This window comes from Plectropomus leopardus, chromosome 16 (assembly GCF_008729295.1).
Source record: "Plectropomus leopardus isolate mb chromosome 16, YSFRI_Pleo_2.0, whole genome shotgun sequence".
Classification (NCBI taxonomy): domain Eukaryota; kingdom Metazoa; phylum Chordata; class Actinopteri; order Perciformes; family Serranidae; genus Plectropomus; species Plectropomus leopardus.
The window spans coordinates 9,352,814-9,374,943 of record NC_056478.1 but is presented as its reverse complement, the minus strand read 5'-3'; the positions used below and the strand labels follow the sequence as shown (position 1 = coordinate 9,374,943).

Genomic DNA, 22,130 nt, shown 5'->3' with positions numbered 1-22,130 from the left:
ATAAATCCTAAATGAAAAATCAACATGAGCTTGATCATATGAATACAGTATTTATTTACTGTACATACTATAAAACATGCTGGTACAATTTTAATCACGTTACAGTTTTCTGTTTATATAATGTATGCTAATCCAGGTTTAAAGTCCATGCACACCTGCTTCTATGTGTATGCAGTGCATCCAGAAAGTTTTCAGAACCCTTCACTTTTTTTCTCATTTTAAATTGCAGCCTTATACTGAATTAATTTAATTTATTCCCCTTTTTAATTTGCGCTCAATATCCCAAAATGACAAAGCAAAACAAAATATAAGGATTTTTGCAATTTTCAGCATGTCATCAGTATTGGCTTCAAAATGAAAATGGGTATCGGCCAACATGCTGATTTCTGTAGATGTGACAAACCAATATTAGTTGGTTTTTTTTTTTTTAATAAAGTGAACATGTAAAAAACAACAATATTGTTCTTATTTTGCACAATGAATGAATGTTACATACATTGAAAAACATTGTATTTTATGTCTCCATCTGCTGGTGGACCATCACAATAAGAGTATTCATAGTATAATGTTAATTCCACTACAGAAGAAACTTGATGATCACTGAAATTATGTGGGGAACTGAAGAGTAAATATTGGCAAATGTCAATATCGGCATCAGTTACTGGCCAAATGAGTTGTTATATATGGGCATATTAGATATCAGCTAAAAATCCAATATTATGCATTTCTAAAATTTATAAAAACAAAATATCTCATTGACACAGGTGTTCAGACAGTTTGCTATGACATGGAAACTCACACACTTGTCTATATGAGTCTGGCAATACATTTCAGAGTGAAAATCAAGCCATGAGGCCAGAGGAGATTGTGTCACAAATTTGGGGAAGGCTATCCAAAAAAAATGCTGCATTGAAGGTTCCCCAGAGCAGGGTTGCCTCTATGGTTCTTGAATGGAAGGAGTTAGGAAGCACCCAGAGCTGGATTCAACACATTCAGGGCCCTAGGCAAGCTAGGTGCCCCCCAATTATTATTATTATTATTATTAGTAGTAGTAGTAGTATTGTTGTTATTATAATTCTTAAAAAACAGGAACAAATGAGAAAACAAAATGTGATATTTCATTTATTCATTATTAATAAAAAATTCTAAAATTATGTGTTCACTTTGTCATTACATGGTATTGACTGTCGTTGATGAGGGAAAAAAATATTCTGACAGTTTTAGAATAAGGCTGCAAAATAGCAACATCTGAAAAAAAAAAGTAAAGTGGTTTGAATATTTCTGAATGGACTGTACAACACACCTGCCAGAAGCAGAGTTTCTTTCTCTTTGTGAGAAAGTAATATTTGCTTAAATAACATAAAATATCAATAACAAACATATACACACATATTTCCACTCTGCCAGTTAGAGCTCTATTTGCATGATGTAGTCTTTCTAGAAAGTTACAAATGAAACATAGAAGTAAGTACAGCTAAACTTTGAACTTTGAACATTAGACAATATATACTAACCCACTGAAGGCTTGACACAGGAAAAGGTGGAACACTAAGTAATGCTGATCATGCTCTGATTTCTCCACACAGAAGACCAGCAGCCCGTCACAGTGGGCAGCAGAACTTCAAACTGAGAGCACATTTCTCACAAAGGTAACTCTGACTCAGCACATCGGCTTCAGATAACAGTAGAAGTGTTTCATAACCTCCAGTCTGCACTCAGCTCAGGGGCTGTATCCTCTTCTCTCCCCTCTGGCAGTCATGGCTCTCCTGTCCGTCCTCACGCCTGTCCTGGCGGTGGTCCTGTGTCTGGTGATAGGCTTCATGCTGCTGGTGAGGTCACGGGAAATGGAGACCACCTTGACCCCCCCGGGAAAAACTGCAGGGGCATCAAAAACTGACTTTAGACCATGGGTGGACCAGGACTTACAGGACGATACAGAAAACACAGCAAAAGAGGACGGTAAGAGCTGAACATTATGTCTCCAACCTCTGTTGTTGGTATTGTTTGTCTTTCTGGTATTTTTTTCTGGGATTCCCCATGTCATATGTGTCTTCTTGTTGATCGCTTGTATTGCACAATAAAATTTTTTTTTTTTTTAAATGAAAAATGATATAACCAGTGGTGAACTGTAACTAATTGCAATTTTGGAGCTACTTGAGTTTTTTCTAGGGGAGACCAGGGTTGGCTGGCACACAGCTGTTTTCTGGTCTTTTGAAAGTCACAGAAACAAAAACATGAGATCAGAAAGCTCTCTTGACGGCAGCAAGTGATAGTTTTGTGGATCAGTTGTTGTCCTGTACAGTTAACAGTGCCGCAGAACTTAAGTGCTGGAGACAGTCAGGTGTGTGTGTGTGTGTGAGACTGGCAGCTTAAGAGCAGCAGAGCAAAACGCCCCAAATGACACTAGTTTGGTCTCTTAATACATGACTATTTTGGCACAAACATTTACCCGTCAGAGTAATGGATAGCCCCCTGAGAATTACTTGTCAAACCTTTATGGTCAAACAGCGAGTCCCAGCCTCCTTGATTTCAGCGTAAACTGTCCCTTCAAGAAACAACCTGGATTACCCACAGGGCAACATGGGTAAAAGAAAAAAAGCCTTGTAGAGAAGCCCTATAGCAAAACCTGTAATTTTACTGAACATGATGCATATTTTTGTTGTGTTTGTGATTAACCCTTTTAGACCTGGATCGACATCAGTTTTGTGGGCATCTTTCACAAACGTTTAAATTTCTAGGACCTGAGACAACTGGTTTAATTTCTTCAGAAACATCAGAAAAGGGCAATGAGCAACTTGGCAAAAAAATTAGTAAAAGGTTACAAGAAACTGACTTAAAATGAGCTGCGAGAAGGTTTTAACTTTTAATTAAAAAAAATAGAGAAAAATGTCCAGAAAGCTATATTCATAGTTCTGATAATTAGATATTTAAAATTATGCTAAAAAGTATATTCCATTTTATTTTTAGCACTTTCTTTTTTTTTTTTAATTATTATTATTTTTTATTATTTTTATTTATTATTTTATTATTTTCTAGTAAAGTTTTATTCATCTCTTGCAAATTTTGGGACCATTTCTTGTGGCTCATTAGTCATTGCCTCCTTTGGTATTTTTTGGAAGAGATCTAGCCAATTTACTCAGGCCTCATGAATCCAAAAATAGTAGTACTAATTTTGCCAATGCCCTTATTTACATCTTACAGTTTTAAATGTTCATATTCGAAGCTGCTGACTTGTCTCACTTTTTGTGTGTCGTCCTTTTAGAGGATGGTGATTGGGTGGACAGCAATGAAGAAGAAGACCTTCTACATGTGCCCTACTCACCACCACGTTACTCTGAGGAGACGATGCTGCAGAGATCCAAGGATTTGTACACCCTGATGAACCAGCGGAGGACTGTCCGATTCATCAGCCCAGAGCCGGTCCCACGAGAAGTCATCGATAATGTCATTCGCACAGCAGGCACGTGCACATTTAAAGAGCAAGAACAGACCAAAATTGAAAAAAGGGTCTTGATGCCACATAAAATGTTTTGGTATTTCTAATTCTCTTCTTGCTCTGGACAGGTACGGCCCCAAGTGGAGCGCACACCGAGCCCTGGACGTTTGTCGTGGTTTCAGACGCAGAGACGAAGCACAAGATCAGACTGATAGTGGAAGAAGAGGAAGAGGTCAACTACCGTCAGAGGATGGGGGACAAGTGGGTCCATGATTTGGCCAAATTAAAGTGAGCACCCATACATTTAAGCCTAATACACAATGGGCCTCATAATAGCAGATTTGGATGGTTAAGAATGTTTGGTGCATCTGGAGTTGACTAATTTTATATTTTCTCTTACCATAAATTTAAGAGAAAATATAAGAGAAATTTAGGAGAATGTTGCTGCGTGAGGCCAAATGATTGTAAGTGCTTTTACATCAAATGTGAAATCTAAATGTCTAGTTTCATGCATGTCCCATTTCTCACAACTTCCTTCCTCTTGCAGGACAAACTGGATCAAGGAGTACCTGGATGTTGCTCCATACCTGGTCCTCATCTTCAAACAAACTTATGGGATTCTCCCAAATGGCAAGAAAAGGACACATTACTATAATGAAATAAGTGTCTCCATATCATCTGGAATCCTGCTGGCTGCATTACAGGTAAAGATAACATCACATTTGGAAATTAAGAACCGTCAATCCTTATTTTCTTTGTCTTAAATGCCATTTAAACAAGTATGTAAGATGGAGTTAAGCGTGTATATAGAGCTTTATGGATCCTCATTGAGATGCGTGTACATTTAAGGATAAACTACTACTTTCCATGTCTGTTAATGAGCTGAAGGTCTGTTCTTTCTGTCTGTTTGCTAATCAGAACGTGGGTCTCGTCACGGTCACATCAACACCCCTAAACTGCGGCCCCCAGCTCAGGCTCCTCCTCAAACGACCAGCCAATGAGAAGCTGTTGATGTTACTTCCTGTAGGTTATCCTGCCTCTGATGCCACAGTGCCTGACCTGAAACGCAAACGTCTGGATGACATTATGGTGCACATCTGATGGTATAAATCTTAAGAGGAAATATGACATATGAAGCATGAGGTTTGGAGGTCATCTGCCATAACATTTGGAGCAGCAGTTGCATTTTGGGGAATTTTCTGAAACAATTTATTGTGTGATTGTCTTTAATTTTATCAAAATAAAAGTCCTCTTTCACTTTCATGTTTTTATGGATAAAGTCTGTTTTTTGGTGGGGAGGTGACCATACACTGAGATGGAGGTGTCCTCTGAGAAACACCCTCTAAACCCTCAATCCTACAGGTTTCTTTCAAATTCGCCAGAATAACACCATTTATCCTAGCCAGAAATTGAAAAAAATCAAATTATCACATTTGCAGCCTTTTTGCAGCCACACTTGCAGCCTTTAAACACATATTTTTTAAAGAGGATTTGCATTTTGCTTAAGAAATTAGCTCTTTGTTTAATTTATGTCTTTAACTCCTGTGTTGTTTTCTTGTTGCATTGGCTCTGATACTACCTAGATTTTGGTGTAAACATAAAAACATTTGGTTATTTATGGTGGAGGGAGGATGATGCATTTTCCCCCAATCAGAGGCATATGTGTCCTTCATTCAGCTATTAATAAGTTTAGAAGTTTGTATCCATTCTTCGTTTTTAGGGACTGTTTTGTATTTATAAGAGGGGAAGGCGTGGTGTAAAGGGAGAGGTATGCCAGATATTTTAAATATTAAATAAATTAAAATACATATATGTGTGTGTGTGTATATATATACATACACATATATATATAATTGAGGCTCAAAATAGTGATATTTCATCAAAATCCCTTTATTCTACATGTCTTTCTTTTTTTAAATTAACCATTTTCACTACTTAACAAGAATGCACTTAACTTTCACAGCTTAAAGTGTATTAAAATCTAAAAACTAATTTGTTAGTTGTAAAAAATAAAACACAGTCCCTTAGCTAAAAAAAAAAAGCCATTCACACTCAACTGTCCTACCCCCATAGACCTCTAGGGGCCAGTAGCGCCCATGATCAACCACTAAAACCCCCAGCGAAGAAGAAAGGCCACATTGCGCAGGCGTACACCACGTACACCGATGATCAGAGCTGTGTTGGCTCGATGCTAGCTGGCTAGCTAACGGTCTGTCAATTCGCACACATTGGGCTAGAAGAGGGGGAAGCGCAGCGGTGGAGAAGAAGGGCGACCCAAGCGCCGCTACGAAATGGCCGGGCAACAGTTCCAGTACGATGACAGCGGCAACACGTTTTTCTATTTCCTAACGTCCTTCGTCGGACTCATTGTGATCCCGGCCACATATTACCTCTGGCCCCGGGATCAGAATGCTGGTAAGGCCCGATGTCTGTCTCGGTGCTAACTCAGCTAACTAACTCAGCTAGTCAAGTGTTCAACCGGCGGCTTGTTTGTTACGTTAACGGCTCACCAGTCAGGAGTTAATCTGGCTAGCTTGTTCACTACACGCAGAGGCTACGCGAGCTAACGCGACGTTACATTAACTTGTAAATGTTAGCTAGCAAACATGATGTCCACGTCTCTGTCACAGTTCAGAGTTTACTACAAGTTAGCCCGCCAGCTTTACCAGTTATTTGTTATTCACCTGTCTTAAACTTCACATATCTAAGTCAGAGTTTCCCCGCTTCAGTGGGTAAAAATTAAGCTAGGTGGTAGCAAGTTGAGCTAAGGCTTCAACACCTAACGCCAGCTCCTCAAGCTCGCCTATATTGACCTCAGGTATCCTTATCTCAGTCCAGCTATCTGTTTGTCAACATCAGAGCATATCTAACACGAGTTATGTAACACACGCCAGCATACTTTACTCAGATGGACCACTGGGAATAATGGCAGGTCACCCCAGGTTGGAGGTTGTTGCTAACAGTTGTTTGCTATGTTGGTATGTTGTTATTAGGCTGAATATTTTAGGGTAGCTTAGGTAACATCGTGGCATGAAGGGACTGTTCTTCATGTATCAGAGGAGGTGCATGACTGGGGTGTGACTTTTTTTGTGACTCTCCCGAAAGCTACAATATTTTTTCCTTGAGTCATGAATAATCTGGAAAAGTCATGGAATTTAACAGTCACGATTCTCAGGTTTGAAAAAGACATGGAATTAGTAAAAACTCATTGAAAGTAGGAATGCACGATATTAGATTTTTTTGCTGATATCCAATATGCTGATATGTAACAATTCATTTGGTTGATAACTGATGTCCATATATCCAGTGTTTGGGAATATTATGTAACTTTCTTCCCTGAATTCTCTGACTGAATATATCTCCTTACCTTTATTCCTGTACCCCAGTTTATCATAAATTTATATGTATGTTTATTTCTTATTTATTTTATCGTTGATTTGATTTTTTTTGTTTTGTTTTTTATTTTCTTACATACATACGTACTTGTAAAATACTCATATCTTTCAGATAAGTTATTTTGTTACCTGTGCAGTAGCATTAATCTGATGTTTTGTACTTATCTTGGATATAAAAAAAGAAGAAAAAAATTATTAAGGGTCTTTGAAAAGTTATGGACAAGTTTTTGAATTTCTTTTTTTCCGTGAAAATGTGAGGAAACCCTTTTGAGTGACTTGGGTAAAATGCACGACCCTCCCTTCACCAAACGTTAGTTGTAAGAAGGGATGGAAATCACCAGAGGCCCTACAATACAATATTATCACAATACTTAAATCACAATACAGTATGATTACGATTTTAAATGTGTTGCGGCATGCTGAGCACTGCAATAATAACATATCTCAGGATATTGAGATTTATTACTTTTATTAGATGTGGAGTTTTCAGTTTGCTCATCTCATTTACATTGTTTGTATTGCAGCAAATGGACTGAAAAAACAATTGATTTTATAATTCTAGCAGGCTACTGGGAGATAAATTTGTATTTGTGTTATTAATGTATATAATTAAAAACTGATACTTGGCGTCCATGTAAGGATTTGATATTGACATGCAAAAATATGGCAATGTTGTGATTTCTTTTCCCCACCCCTAGTTAGATTTTGAAATTGTACCTCTTTGATAGTTGATATCTTGTCATGCATGCTGTTAGCTCTTGCAAAATGTTTATTTCTGGCAACATTTTAAATGAGACATAAAATAAATTGGTTTTGATGAAATATCACTATTTTAAGCAGCTTAGTTTTTTTTTTTTCTTTTTGAAATGTGTTTGTTCCATACAGTGTTTTCAATGACTGTCAGTAATTAGAAAATTTAATCATAATTTCTGTTTTTAATTTTTTTGGTTTTGATAAATGGTATAATTATTTTTGTATGTTCTTTTTAAAAAGCTGAGCCACAAAAAACCCACAAGTCCCTTCCCAGTGCTTAAAAATTGTTTGACATGCCCTTCCCTTTTTGCACCGCCCCCTTCCCTTCCCTTATGAATAAAAAAAGACCCTAACAATTAAGAGTTAATACACATTTTATTTCAAGAACCAACATATCCACAGTAATTACAAATTCTTTGCAAAAATATCACTCACCCATGAGCTAGATTGTTAACCCCAAAGCATAGTGATCCTGCCTACATTACTGTGGCATTATCAGTAATGATTGTGACTAAACATGTGTCAATAATCTCTCTCTTGTCTTTCCAGAACAACTGCGTCTGAAGAGCCTGAGGAGGGTACACGGCAGGTGTCTGTGGTACCGGCTCAGGCTGATGAAGTCACAGCAGAGCATTGTACCAACACTAAAGTGAGTCCTGTGATTTGGATTTGTAGTTTTCACTGTGAAAATAAACATGATGTACTTAAATTTAGGGAGGGCTAAGTTAGGCTCTTCTTACTTAAAGTTGTGCTGAGACTTTTTGACTTATTCACTGTTGTTTGTTATTATGCTGTCTGCTACAACTAATCCAAATGCATCCTTAGTTTCATATGAATGTCCTGATATGCGATTGATTGGAGATAACAGGTGTGTTTGCTTGGCTGTTCGCTCTTTTCTCCTTTGTTGTCAGCACATTGTTGGGTGTGACTAGCCTGAGCTGTTGGCACTGAATGAGCTCAGTCATCCTTTCTCAGTTCACTCAGTGTGTGTTTCTAGCTGGACAGAGATGTCACTGTTGTGTGAAGATGAAGCAAAGGCCAAGCTGTGTGTTGCGTAGGCAGACTCCAGTTTATACGTGTGTAAACGTCTTGGTTTCGTGTGCTGTCGGTGTAAACACCGTGTTGCACTGTTTATCATTTCTCTTAACATAACCCTGTTTCTACAGTGTTGTTTATTCCTTCTGCGCGTGTCGGTTAATGAAAAAATGTGGTTCAGCAACTCACTTATCTTCTCTCTCTCATTCTCCTCCTCGTCAGTGTTTCTGTGTGAATATCTCCTCTTTGTTTTCTCTGCCTCCTCAGCTGTACGTCCTCATACTTCCATTTTCCACTCCTGTTCTGTCACTAGACCTACATTGTGTTTTTTACTCTCTAAAATTCATGACTCTTTATTCGCATGGTTGCATTTGTGACTGAAGTCGGTGCAAGCAGACGCTTATTAAGTGGAATGAATCAGCCTGTCCCTCAAAATCTCAGTATCTGTGTCATGTTCACGACTGTATCATAACGACGGTGTTTATTGTAGGAATCTATCATGTGTTTTTCTGCTTGAGCCACCCAGACAACTCAGGCCAGCGAGCAGTTGTCATGGCAACAGATGCTGCAGCAGGCCATAGGGTTTTGCCATTGTCATGGAAACAAGTTCGAACTTCCATGCATAAATACCAAACAACAACAATGTCCGAACCTGTCCTGCCCCTCTGCTCTTATGCAGTAGATTACGCTTTCTGTAGTCAAGTTTGCATTGCAGATTGGTTCTGCACAATTTCTCAACTCCAAACAGTGATAATATTGCAAGCTGCAGTGTGAAAGTGTTTTGTAAAAATGAGAAAGGCCTGATGTTGTCTCCAGGGAGCACCGACGTTTGTGTGTGACATCTTTTTTTTCCTGTTTGTGTGTTGCTTTCATCAGGAAAGCAGCTTTGTTATTTGGCTGGGCTGTGTTCCTGCTGCTGGCCTACAAGGTGTCCAAGCTGGACAGAGAGTACCAGGAGTATAATCCATATGAAGTCCTCAACTTGGACCCGGTAAAAACACACACGCGCACACACACACACAAAACACAAAGTCTGCTGTAGACTACAGAGCCTCTGAAGTCTCATAAGACACTTTTTATCTCACGATAAGATGATATTAGAGCCATAACTTTTCTAAGATGAAACAAAAGCTAAAAATATCATCTCTCAGGATTTTTGAGACTCCAGAGTATTTTCTATTTTTGATTAAATGATCAATGTGTAGGATTTTTGGCATATATTTGCAGAAACCTGAAAATAAAAATTGTTTTTTCATTAGAATGGGCTGTTTTTATCAACATAGAGAGTGGATCCTCATCTACTGAGATTGCGATGCTCCACCACCATGGTTTGCTGGTAGCCCAGAACAGACAAACCGATATTGCATTTGTGCATCAGCCACCGTAGTTAGCAGCTCCTCCACGACAAAAACTGCTGGAAAAAAACACTGATTCTTTTAACTGGTAACTGCTTTCTTCAGTGTTTTTAGTGGTTTATATCACGAGATGCGTTTGTTTCGGAGAAGAGGATTCCTCTGCAAATAAACCTCCTGAACACCGGGATCTTACAACTCAATTCCAAAAAAGTGAATATATTGTATATTATATTATATATTCAATTTAATACAGTACAAAGATAAGATATTTAATAATAAAACTAATAAAACGGGTTGTTTTTTAAAAAAATATACACTCATTCTAAGTTTAGTGACTGCAACACTTTCCAAAAAAGTTGGGACAGGCATGTTTAGCACTGTGACATCACCTTCTCTTTTAACAACACTCTGTAAGTGTTTGGGAAATAAGGATACTAATTGTTGAAGTTTTAAAAATTAAAGTCCATCCCATTCTTAATTAAAATATGACTTATGTTGCCGAACAATCTGGGTTCTCCGTTGTCGTATTTTTTGTGTCATAATATTATATACACATATTTAATGTACTTTAGTCACATGTACTTTAATGTACTGGTCACAGGTTTAATGTTTGACACGACCAGTTTGCCTGGTCTCAACACCCATGATGCCATTAAAATGTTGACTCTTTTGAGGCTAGTTACTGGTCTGCAACAAGCCAAACAGCGTCAGAGGAACACTAATTTGTTACATGAAACTGCTTTATTCAGTGTTTTACGCGGTTTGAATCACTCAATCTCTTTGTTTTGGAGAGCACGGGACCTCTACGGATAATTCGACTTTTGTTAAAATGACCATTAAAGGAATTCAGCAGGTCGAAATCTGCAATCGTCACCTCTAGATGCCACTAAATCCTACACACTGCTCTCTTAAATCTGTTACTCATACTGTATGTTGTGTGGTAAGGAGTTTCTATAAGTATATTTCTGTCTCCAGGGTGCATCACTGTCACAAATCAAGAAGCAATACCATGTACTGTCACTCAAGTACCATCCTGACAAAGGTGGTGATGAGGCCACATTCATGAGAATCGCCAAAGCCTATGCTGCGTAAGTGTCAATCAGATCTTGACTGTGTGAGCCGGACAGCACGACTGCATCTGCATAATCAATAAGCACATGAATCAGTAATGAAATCAGAGAATTTTGAGATTCCTTTTCCACTCTTTTTCCACAGTCTGACCAATGAACAGTCAAGACAGAACTGGGAAATATACGGTAACCCAGATGGTCCAGGAGGTGAGCGAAGCTACCCAAAATCCCACACATTTGCATTTTATATGTGTTGACAAACTGTCTATGAGTCAGCCTCTTGTAGTCATGAATGTGTTAAACAATAGAGGATGAATTTAAACAGTTATTTCAGGGATAACTGAGCCTACGATGAAAATACATGTCCCACTTTCACACACTCTTCTGCTGTGGGTGTTCATAATGCATGTTCACTGAGCTCCAAAAATAACGTGTACACAGATTCTGATGGCTTCCATAAACGGATGATGTGGTTTAAATTTTAGTTATTGAAAGAGATTAAAAAATATAGAGTATAGAAATATTCATAGTTTCAAATTGCGGGGAAAAACATCTTTCAGACTGTCATGGTGGATGTAGCCCAAGCAATCAACCGCAGAGTAGACAATCTGATGTTGTACTAAAATGTTCTTGTGTACAAAAATTGTTTTCATTTTAAAATAATAACAAATTGGTGCAGAATTTCCACAAAGCCTGATGCTGTTTTTACTGCAATGCATAAATAAGAGATTTTGCCATTTTGATCCATTGACTCATATTTCTCATATGCAGCCACCAGCTTTGGTATTGCCCTGCCTGCCTGGATTGTGGACCAGAAGAACTCAATGCTGGTATATATGTGTTGATTATGTCAATGGATAAACCTTTCATGATTTCCTTGAAAAGCTTTGTTTTATACTAGCAGCAAGCCAGCGTAATCATATTTATGCAATTGTATTTTGCTCTCTTGTGCAGGTGCTGTTGGTATATGGACTAGCCTTTATGGTCATCCTTCCAGTTGTTGTGGTAAGTCCTCACCGGGTTTTTTTTTTACAGCAGGTTGTATGAAACAGTTGACCTTGCTTCTGTCTACATTTCTCACTTTTTTCTCTTCTGTATTGTAGGGCACATGGTGGTACCGCTCCATCCGATACAGCGGGGACCAGATCCTCATCAACACCACCCAGCTCTTCATGCATTTCATGTACAAGACGCCCAACATGAACATGAAGCGTGAGTTTCCCTCTCTTCGCTGCGCTCAGAGAAGACTTTGACCAACTGCATACGATTTTATTCTCATAAATTCTAACTTGCAACCTTAATATTTTTTGTGCAATGATTATTCATCAGTTATATATATTTAGACTCTATTGGGCATTATTTTTCCCATTCTAATTTGCACTGACTCTTCTCTCCAGGGTTAGCCATGGTGTTGACCGCAGCATTTGAGTTTGACCCTCGCAGCAATAAAGAAGCCACCATACGACCGACAGACAACATTGAAGTGCCACAGGTAATAACAAACATGAATGCTTATTTATACGTGTGTAAGAGCTTCGTCAGACTTGCAAGCGTTTGTGTCTTGTTGTCGAATTCAAAGGTAAATATGTTTATGACCCTTTCTCCTCCGGACAGAAAACCCACTCACATCTGGCTTTTGTAATTCATGGTTAAAAGTTATAATTGGCATTCATTCCTGGGAAAAATGACTCAGCCATATTCACAAGAATTTGTCGGCATCAGCTTCCATTGGGCGGATATGCTAACATTCACTCCTTTTCCTGTGCAATGCAATGACGCACCACCACAAAGTACCATCTGTCTCCATCCGTGCAGCACTCAAACATCGTACAAATTTAGTCTGCGCTGACTTTAAAACTAGAGACTGAATAAGGGATATAAAAAAGAAGTAACCTTTGTAACGTTTTTAAAGCCCCCCCTATGCTGCGTTCTGCTGTTGACTTACTTGTTACCTGGTGCATTTGTGATGCAGACAATAACACACCAGTAAGAAACAACAGAAAGGCACACTCATCAACTGCAGAGCTGTGTACACGGCTCTGGTCAGCCGGCAATTGGGAAGAAATCTATCACCAAATTTTAATGGGTTTTCCCATGTAGAAAAAAATCTGCCTATTTCTGTTATTTTGGTGGGAAAAGGGCAGCTGAGGAGCAGATTAACCACAAGTATGAGTCATAAAAAACCCTCTCCTGTCTGTCTTGCAGTTGATCCGTGAGTTAGGAAATATCAACGTGAAGAAGAAGGAGCCTCCATTCTGCTATCCTTACAGTTTGAAGGCCAGGGTGTTAGTGCTCGCTCACTTGGCACGCATGGATGTATCAGAGGAGTTGGAAGAAGGTACATTTTACAATTTTTGCTCTAAAAGTTTCTCTTAAATGGTCAGATGAATAAAATTTCTTGGAAGAAATATTTAACTGCTCTACACAAAAGGAGGTCTGCACACTCTAGGTGCCAAATAATTTGTTAATTTCTCTTTTTTTATGGATGGAATTATTCCCAATGAAGGTGTTGTAGATCAAAATGTTGCCCTCAAAAGAAAAAGAAAAACAAACGATTTATTTGCAGACCTCCTTAGTTTTAGGTGGAGGCATAATGTTTTTGGGTTATCTGTATGTCCCCTTCTCATGAACGCAATATCTCAAGAACGCCTTGAGGGGTATTTTTTTCAAATCTGGCACAAACATTGTCCTCGACCTGATGACCTGATCATAAATTGCTGATCAAAGGTCACTATGGCCTCACTAAACATCTTTTTGGTCATAACTCATAAACGGATTTGGAAATTTTGACAAAATTTCACACAAATTTCTAATAGGATAAAATACTTAAGTTATTACATTTTATATCCAGAAGGTCAAAGGCCAGCTTCACTGTGACATCATCGTGTAAACTGTACATGGTGGTAATTCTAGTTTTGTCTAGGACCTGAGTATTTTTGCCTGGACGAGCGCACAGCTTGTCCCTCTTCTGAAAACAAACCCCAAAATCCACATTTTCTTATATTCAGCTTGCCCCCGTGCCCGTTAAAAATACAGCTCATTCAGCTCCATACCATAAGTGGTCAGGAAATTGCCTTTAGAGCTTCAAAAATGGGAAATTAAACAGCAGCACAAGCTATTTGGAGTGAAGTTGTTAAGTCACAAGATTATATCATGAATATACAACCGTACCCAGTTTATGTTTAAACTCCTACACAGAGGTAACGTTAGACACAAACAAGCTGTTTGGAGCAGTTTTGTCAGTTTTTCCTGCTGTTTGTGAGCTGTAAAAAACATCATCTTGGCAAGCTGTGTTGGTTTAGAGATGGCTTAGTTAGAGCTACAGTAGCTGATGCACAGTGTACGATGGGAACACACATGTGAGACTCTGCTGCTTGTTATCCAGACAGTGGAAAAGTTTTCATGAAATTTTAAAGTGGAGGATAGCTATTATCTGCATAATAAACTTTTTTTTACAAATCCAAACAATATGTAATATGAGGAAGGTCAGAAATACTTTATTAGGACATGATTTATGTGAGTGTTTTGGTTCCAGATCAGAGGTTTGTGGTGAGGAAGAGTCCGGCTCTCCTCCAGGAGATGATCAACGTGGGCTGTCAGCTTACCATGATGGCCAACAGCAGAGGAGGTACACACACACACACACACATACACTCACTCACACATATCCAATTAAATGTGAGTGGGAGTTATTGAATAAAACTCTCATAAGCCTAAAAAACCCACATAACAACTTCTTTGATTATTTAACCCCTCCAGGCTTTCACGCACCTCGATTGGTAACCATAGAGAATTGCATGAAACTGACCCAAATGATAGTGCAGGGTCTGCAGGAGTCAAAGTCACCACTGCTGCAGCTGCCCCACTTTGAGGAGGAGCACCTCCGCTACTGCATCTCTAAGAAGGTAACCACAGAGCATCTGCTCATGCACACATACCGTTCCTGGCACTGGAGCAATTTAGAAACCAAAACATGGAGAGCTTGTTGTTAAATGGATCCATTTATAATTTTTTCTCTTTAGTATAAAGTCCGGAGCCTCCAGGACCTGGTGAGTCTCAAGGACTCCGACAGACGCAGCATGCTGCGCTTCCTTGGGGAGGAGAAGTACGATGAAGTCATGGCTGTGCTGGGCAGCTTCCCTCACATCACCATGGACACCAAACTGCAGGGTCAGTCCTAAAATACACACAAATACACTTTGTTTGGCCACCAGTAGGGCTGCACAGTTAATAAAAAATTAATCTTGATCACGATTTTGACTTCCCACAATGATATTAATGTTTAAAATGTGTGCTCCCCTCATAGAAAACTGTGCTGCATATCAAATCAAGGACCAACTAAACTAACAGCGATTCTGTATGTTTAAAGAGACACTGCAGCGGCAGCCTGTGAAAAACTTTCCTGACTGTTTCAGATGCTGTCCAGAGTAGAAAAGTAATATACAACAGAGAGCGGAGGCAAAAAGAACAGTACACTGTTCTTGCAGAACAAACACTAAACCTCAAATCTTAACTTTATTGGAGCTCGTGGTCTACAGTTTCAGTGCCTTTGTGCTTCTGTTTCACAGCTTTGTCAGGTCTGAGATCCGGAGCCTGTTATGAGCATTTATGTTCAGCAGCACACCTACTGTATATCGTGGAACTTTTCAGATTCTGCACTTTTTATTGGATGTTGAAGTCCTTGTCTTTCTCTCTGTGTCTTTGCAGTCCTTGATGATGAAGACAGCAATAACATCACAGCAGGCTCTATTGTCACAGTAACCGTCACCTTAACCAGAAAACGGATGGCGGTGAGGAATAATTGCTTTAATATCTCACATATGAATGGTTTACTTGAGCAAAGTAAGATTTAAGAATCAAATATGTATTTTATGCTGCTGACTACAAGACACACTTCCATGGATGACCACTAGAGTGTGCTGTTGGCTGTACGCTTTGTTGAAAAGCATGAATTAAGCATCTTTGTGCTGTGTGTGTAGGAGGTGTTTGAAAAGGAGCAGGAGTCGACACCGTGTCTAGCAGAGGAGACTGCCACTACAGAGGAAACAGTAAGGATAACACACACACACTCTTACACACACACACACACACACACACACACACACAGCCATTTAGACAACACATAGATTCAGCCTTAAATAAAAGCTTAATGGTTCAAGATATTAAGAAAACTTTATTTTTGGGTGTGTGTGCTAAGCAGGGGGACACGAGTAAAACCAAAACAAAAGTTTGGCAGAACAAAAGTAAAGGGGCTAAGAAGACAGCCAAGTCCAAGAAGAAAAAATTAACCAAGAAGAAGGCCACTCCTGCACCTGCCAAAACAAAGCAGGCCAACGGCAACGTGGCAGGAAATGTACGTATCCAGTTACAGCTGAATTTTGATTTTGAAAATTGATTTTTTTTTACACATTCAACCACCATTTGCATATTCAATCCTTGTTTTCAATGACACAGGAAGTCGTCGTAGCAGCAGCAGCAACAGCAGCAGTGAAGGAGGAAGAGGATGAGGTCTCAGACAAGGGCAGCGAGTCAGACGAGGGCGAAGCCAACAAGGACTCTCCCAGCGAGAGAGACGAAGACAGTGACAAACAGAGTGACACAGAGGTGGACGAGATGGCCGGTGACGATGAAGAGGTCAGAGAACTTTAAATGGGGCAGTATGTCGCTACCAGGCTTGAACAATGTGATGAAAAGATCATTTAATGTTGTTTTGTGTGTTTAAGTCCTGATAATTTCTGCATCTGGAAGCACAAAAAGCACTCAGTCTGTAGCCCTTATTGTCCTGAACATAAGATGACCCGAATATGATCCCCACTGAGAAGACCAACGAGTTACAGTCAAGCCAAAGAATTTAAAAGTGTTGTAACTGTACTTAACGTAACCTCCCCTCTTTCACATTTCCTCGCCAGGAGTGGGAGGCGTTGCAGCAGAGCATCCAGCGGCGAGAGCGGGCCCTGCTGGAGACCAAGTCGAAGGTGACGCACCCTGTCTACAGCCTCTACTTCCCTGAAGAGAAGCAGGAGTGGTGGTGGCTCTACATCGCCGACCGCCGAGATCAGACGCTCGTCTCCATGCCGTACCACGTCTGCACGCTAAAAGACACAGAAGAGGTGAGTTTGTGTGTTCCACCCCGTCCAGGACCGTTACTGGTTTAAGTGTTTATATTTTTGAAAAATGATCAGGTCCAATCAGATCTTGGAACAAATTTCCCAAGTCCATTAGGACTCAGGGTCAGTCATTTTTGACCTGTAAAGAAGCTTAGATAATACACAGAAGGCAAGCCTGTGTCTGTATAGTATGTGCGTTTTCTGATTTATCTCATCTTGTATTATGTAAAAGGGCATACAGCTGGCATAATATTTTCTGAGAGCACACGGTCACATTGACTTGTGTTGTCCCAACAAACAGACCTGAACCAGAACATAGTAAGTTTACAGTAGGGCTGGGCAACAACTCATTTTCTGGTTGTTAAAGCTGCGTTAAAGGAAAGTGATGTGATTTTCTGAACTTACCAGACTGCTCTGGCTGCTCTATTATTTGACTTCACCCACTTAGTCATTATATCCACATTGCTGATGATTATTATTTAGAAATCTCATTGTATAAATGTTTTGTGAATGTAATTTTTTCACATTTATATTGAGATATTTGGTCATGTCATCCAGCCCTAATTTACAGTGATTTTAAACTGATAAAAAGCAGAAAACCCTCACATATGAGAAGCTGGGACTCGCAAACCTTGGCATTTTTTCCCAATAAATCACTTATACAATTTATTGATTAATGGAAGAAACAGTCGGATAATTTTCCTTATTCAGTTTTTGTATTGTAGTATAAAGTCAGGTTTATCTTTGTGTTATATTGAAATACTTTGTTTTAAATGATTAAATCTCTGTAAATTCTACATTCAATAGAATCAAAAGTATAGAGGCTTTAAAAAAAAATAGATCTACAGTCAGATTTTAAACCCAAGGCTGCACAAATCAACTGGTCCTCCAGCTTCAGCTTCAGCATTCTCTCCAGCAGCGAATCCATCATGTGAGCGGAGGCCTTAGTTCTGCACGTTTTTTTCCTGCTGTCACTGTGTGCAGGTGGTTTGTAAAAAAGGAAAAATTATCCCACTTTGTGTGCGAGGGACTTGTCTTCTTTTTTGCCGTTATATAAAAAGAGGTGTCAAGAAATTGCTTCTTTATACTCGTCTTGAATAAAAGTTTGAAATTCTGGTCTCGTGACGCCCCTCGGGTGTGTCGTGGCTTTTGCTATAATCCATCTGGAGTTAAAAAAAAAAAAAAAAAAGGTCTTAATAAGTTTAAGTGTGTGCTCACATTTCTTGTTTCCTGTGCACTGCATCCCCTCACACATCCTGTTGCTAGGCAACCCTTTGCACTTGTGTCATTATTTCTTCAGAGGGGGGTGTGGGTGCGTGTGTGTTTGTGTGTTTGTTTTGCACCTCTGATCCTGGTGTCCTCCAGCAACAATGAGGATTGACAGCGAGGTAAAAGCTTAATGAGGCCCGTGTAAGTCTGCATGACCAGCTGTCGACGCTCTGAAGGAATGTAATGGCAAGAGGTGACCCGCCCATGCATAACGGTTCGCTGTCTCGCAATCAATTAGTCTGTCACTTCAACAATTCCTTCTGTTGTTTGTGTTGTGTGGCTGCGTACACGCTGCGTGTTTGACAGACTTGATTTTGGGAACGAGGGTAGGAGATTTGCTTTCATCAAAAAGGCAGGGCAGTAAATTGGCGCTGTGTTCACGGCTCATTCTCCGCTCACCCGCTGAATAATAATTGGCCTCATTGTGCTGATAATTAGATGTTTGCCATATGTAATTGCACGACATAGTAATCACAGCCTGAGGTAATGTTGGTCTAATATTTACAGTTGGACCCCATCACCATGTCAAGTCAATTTCATTCATATAGCGCAATATCACAAATCAGAAATTTGCCTGAAGGGGATTTCAGTCTAGCAGAGGACATTCTCTATTGTTGACACAGACATACACTACATGAGAATCTGGGGATTTAAGGCCTGATTCCCTCCTCCCTTCAGCAAAGCCCCAATCTTTTTTTGATGGCTCCAAAGATCTTGCCAGATTTCCTGTGGTGTGGGGTATGTTGAAAGTGTTTTTTTACATCTCCAGTTTGCTCGGAAGTCCATCCTAACTGTACCGATTTCACGTCAAGTATTAGATGTGTTTAATATGTACGATGGGATGTCCTGTCGTGTGTGTGTGGGGAACTCTGAGGATATCTGGTGATACAACTGTGATGTAATTCTAGTAATATAAAACGGGATTCAATGCAGAATTTACTCACCTCCAGCTCACACCGTAATATGTGCATTCATGTTTATGCCGTCTCCTTGACCTCATCCTTATTTTTAAATGTCATTGTCTTCTTTAACTTCCTGTAAAAAGTAGTGCAAAAACAACAGCAAGGGCTTTCTGTCTGTCGTCCACCATGTTTGTTTACTTAATGTCATGTTTGATTGCAAGAGATTTACAATATTTTCAGTTTTGAAAGTCATGGCTCTGATCACTTGTGAGTGGAATCTGCTACTGTGAGTTGTACTGTTTTGGCTGAACTGTTGCTCCACACAATAGGAACTGCACTCTTAAATTTATCAATACATGTCCTTGTTTGTGGAGTCTTTTTACATTTTCATCATCATTTAAAGTAAGAAATCATTCATTGTTTCAGGTTTTAGATGGTTCATTTGTGATTAGGCACCACTCTGAGTCTCTCTGCAGCTCGATGATTGTGCATCATCAGTAACAGCAGACTGACTTTTTATTAAGTTTAAAATATACAGAAGTGCTAGAGTGTTTGTCCTTTTCAGGTCTGCCTTTTTCTGTTGCTTCGGTAAGTCTTTTTTTTTTAATTTCTTTTTTTTGTTTGAAACAAAGGCCACCCTTCTTCACTGCTGATGACAGTCACCTTGGTTCTTTATGTGATACAAGTTTTTATTTTGACATCAACAGGAACAATCCAGCCACAGTGTAGCAGTGCGAAGTTTTACTGTTACAGTACACGTAAAACATCGAACAATCATGTCCTCAGTCTCACAGTTATGTGACTGCACCTGGAGGGCTCCTGTGATTTGATTTGACAGGTGTTTGTGTGTGTGTGTGTGTTTGTGTGTGTATTGTTTTCTAGGTGGAGCTGAAGTTTCCAGCGCCCTCCAAAACAGGCAACTACCAATATTCTGTCATCCTCCGCTCTGATTCCTACCTGGGACTGGACCAGATCAAACCACTCAAGGTGACAAGAAAGCTGTGTGTGCATGTATGTGTGTATATGTGATTGTTTGGAGGATGTCTGCCACTGCCCAAAAACATCCTTCCAGCTAAATCGGCTGAGACAATAGACTAACCAGCCACGGCCAAAATGTAACAGCAGCTCAGTGAACAATGGTGTTAATTGCTGCCAAGGTTTTTGGAAAAATGGGATTTGTTACAAGCCGGACAGTACATGAATGAATCGCAGTGTCATTTATTTATTCATTCAAAACCTGATAGACACATTGGGAAATTAATGAGTTTCAGGCACACTGTATCTTGAACGCAGTTTGTAAGGTTATATAAAGTGATGTATGTCAGTTTATTTAGACAGAGTGATTCTATGCGGTGTCTGTTGCACATTCAATTTAGTTCAAAATTACATTTTCATTCAGTGTAATGCAAATGTCTAAAACTTTGCAGCTTTATTAACAAAACTAAAAATAAGTTATTTTTTCTGCCATAGAAACACGTCTGTAGATGGGGCTGTTGCAAACGTGCTCTATAATATGCCCATTTTATGAGTTAGCCAAAGTGTTGCATGACCATCCATCGTTTTATCTTACGGAGGGAGACGTTGAGTTCTGCTGACAGCGATAATTCCAGCTGTGCAGACACAACCGCTAATGTGACGAGCAAGCAGCAAGCAAAGTGTGGATATATTCACGGTGTGTTAGGCCCTTTGACCCTCTAGGGTAGGTGATGTGGGCAGTAAACGACAAGAGGAGGAGACGCATGATAGACACTGGTGTGAATGGTGATGTGTCTTGGCTGTGCACTTGTGTTTGGATCACCAAAAACGTATGTTAATACGAAGTGTACACAGGCGCTATGACAGAGATACACAGCTTGCTTTGCTTGGGGGCCACTTTTGCAAAATTAAAGGAGGCCAGTCGCAGCAGCCCCATACATGTTTTTAGGACATTTCTAGGCTTTAAGCATGTTTGCAGGCTTTTTTGACATTTCTAGGATTTTAGAACATTTGTAGGCTTTAGTACATTTCTCAGATTTTAGGATGTTTCTAAGATTTAAGGACATTTTTAGGATTTTAGGATGTTTTTAGGATTAGGACCGTTGTCAGGGGTGTGGGGGATCCTCCACTGGCACTTTTTTTTGATACACAAGCTCTATTTTAAAGTTGTTTTATGTACTCTGGCTCCTTATGTATACTAACAGTACAAAAACAATTCCCAGTGTGAATCACTTTATTTTTTATTGTGAATTAGAAAACGATTGGGGGCTAGATTTGGCCCACAGGCCATAAGTTGAGTATCACTGCTCCATGATGTTGATGAATACTGCTTTCTGAAGGCGTTGTCTCTAAAACGTCTAAAAATGTTGTTCTTCCCAGCTGGAGGTCCACGAGGCCAAGGCCATGCTGGACAACCACCCACAGTGGGACATCCCAGACACGGAGGAGGAGGACGAAGAGCAGGAGGACAGCGACGGCATCGAGGAGAGCGAAGACGACGACGAGGACAACGACTGAATGCAGATACACACACACGCTCCTCCCCCCACGGACTGGCCACCCACCCACTTCTAACCCCACAACAGCACTCAAGCAGCGAACGGGGAGAGGCGATGCTGTGCCGCCACACACACACACACACACACACACACACACACACACACACACACACACACACACACACACACACACAAACACAAACACAAACACAAACACAAACACACACCAAATCAGGGGGGACAGTTTATACACACAGAGCCCTCCTCCTCTTCCATTTTATCTTTACATAGACTGTGACCCCGACGTTTCCCCTTTTCTACAGAGACTTGTTCA

At 39.8% G+C, this 22,130-nt stretch overlaps 2 protein-coding genes across 5 annotated transcripts; both read left to right on the top strand.

Moving 5' to 3' along the window:
* Positions 1-1,566: 1,566 nt before the first annotated feature.
* On the top strand, positions 1,567-4,603 carry iyd (iodotyrosine deiodinase). 3 transcript variants are annotated; one of them, XM_042503998.1, is made up of 6 exons: positions 1,567-1,649; positions 1,756-1,959; positions 3,263-3,460; positions 3,565-3,724; positions 3,984-4,140; positions 4,355-4,603. In XM_042503998.1, the coding sequence occupies exons 2-6, from the start codon at positions 1,758-1,760 to the stop codon at positions 4,535-4,537; spliced, it is 900 nt and encodes a 299-aa protein (XP_042359932.1). In that variant the 5' UTR covers positions 1,567-1,649; positions 1,756-1,757; the 3' UTR covers positions 4,538-4,603. The 3 variants fall into 3 exon arrangements, with proteins under 3 accessions (XP_042359932.1, XP_042359931.1, XP_042359933.1); XM_042503997.1 differs by lacking the exon at positions 1,567-1,649 and having other exon boundaries at positions 1,688-1,959; XM_042503999.1 differs by lacking the exons at positions 1,567-1,649; positions 1,756-1,959 and adding an exon at positions 2,517-2,584.
* A 982-nt stretch (positions 4,604-5,585) lies between these two features.
* sec63 (SEC63 homolog, protein translocation regulator) lies at positions 5,586-21,822 on the top strand. 2 transcript variants are annotated; one of them, XM_042503280.1, is made up of 20 exons: positions 5,586-5,851; positions 8,134-8,233; positions 9,496-9,610; positions 10,950-11,062; positions 11,190-11,251; positions 11,816-11,874; positions 11,999-12,049; positions 12,148-12,256; positions 12,442-12,536; positions 13,250-13,382; positions 14,580-14,672; positions 14,804-14,949; positions 15,067-15,214; positions 15,752-15,834; positions 16,024-16,092; positions 16,245-16,397; positions 16,499-16,678; positions 16,954-17,154; positions 20,205-20,309; positions 21,678-21,822. In XM_042503280.1, the coding sequence occupies exons 1-20, from the start codon at positions 5,728-5,730 to the stop codon at positions 21,813-21,815; spliced, it is 2,277 nt and encodes a 758-aa protein (XP_042359214.1). In that variant the 5' UTR covers positions 5,586-5,727; the 3' UTR covers positions 21,816-21,822. The 2 variants fall into 2 exon arrangements, with proteins under 2 accessions (XP_042359214.1, XP_042359213.1); XM_042503279.1 differs by having other exon boundaries at positions 16,242-16,397.
* The last annotated feature ends 308 nt before the right edge of the window (positions 21,823-22,130 follow it).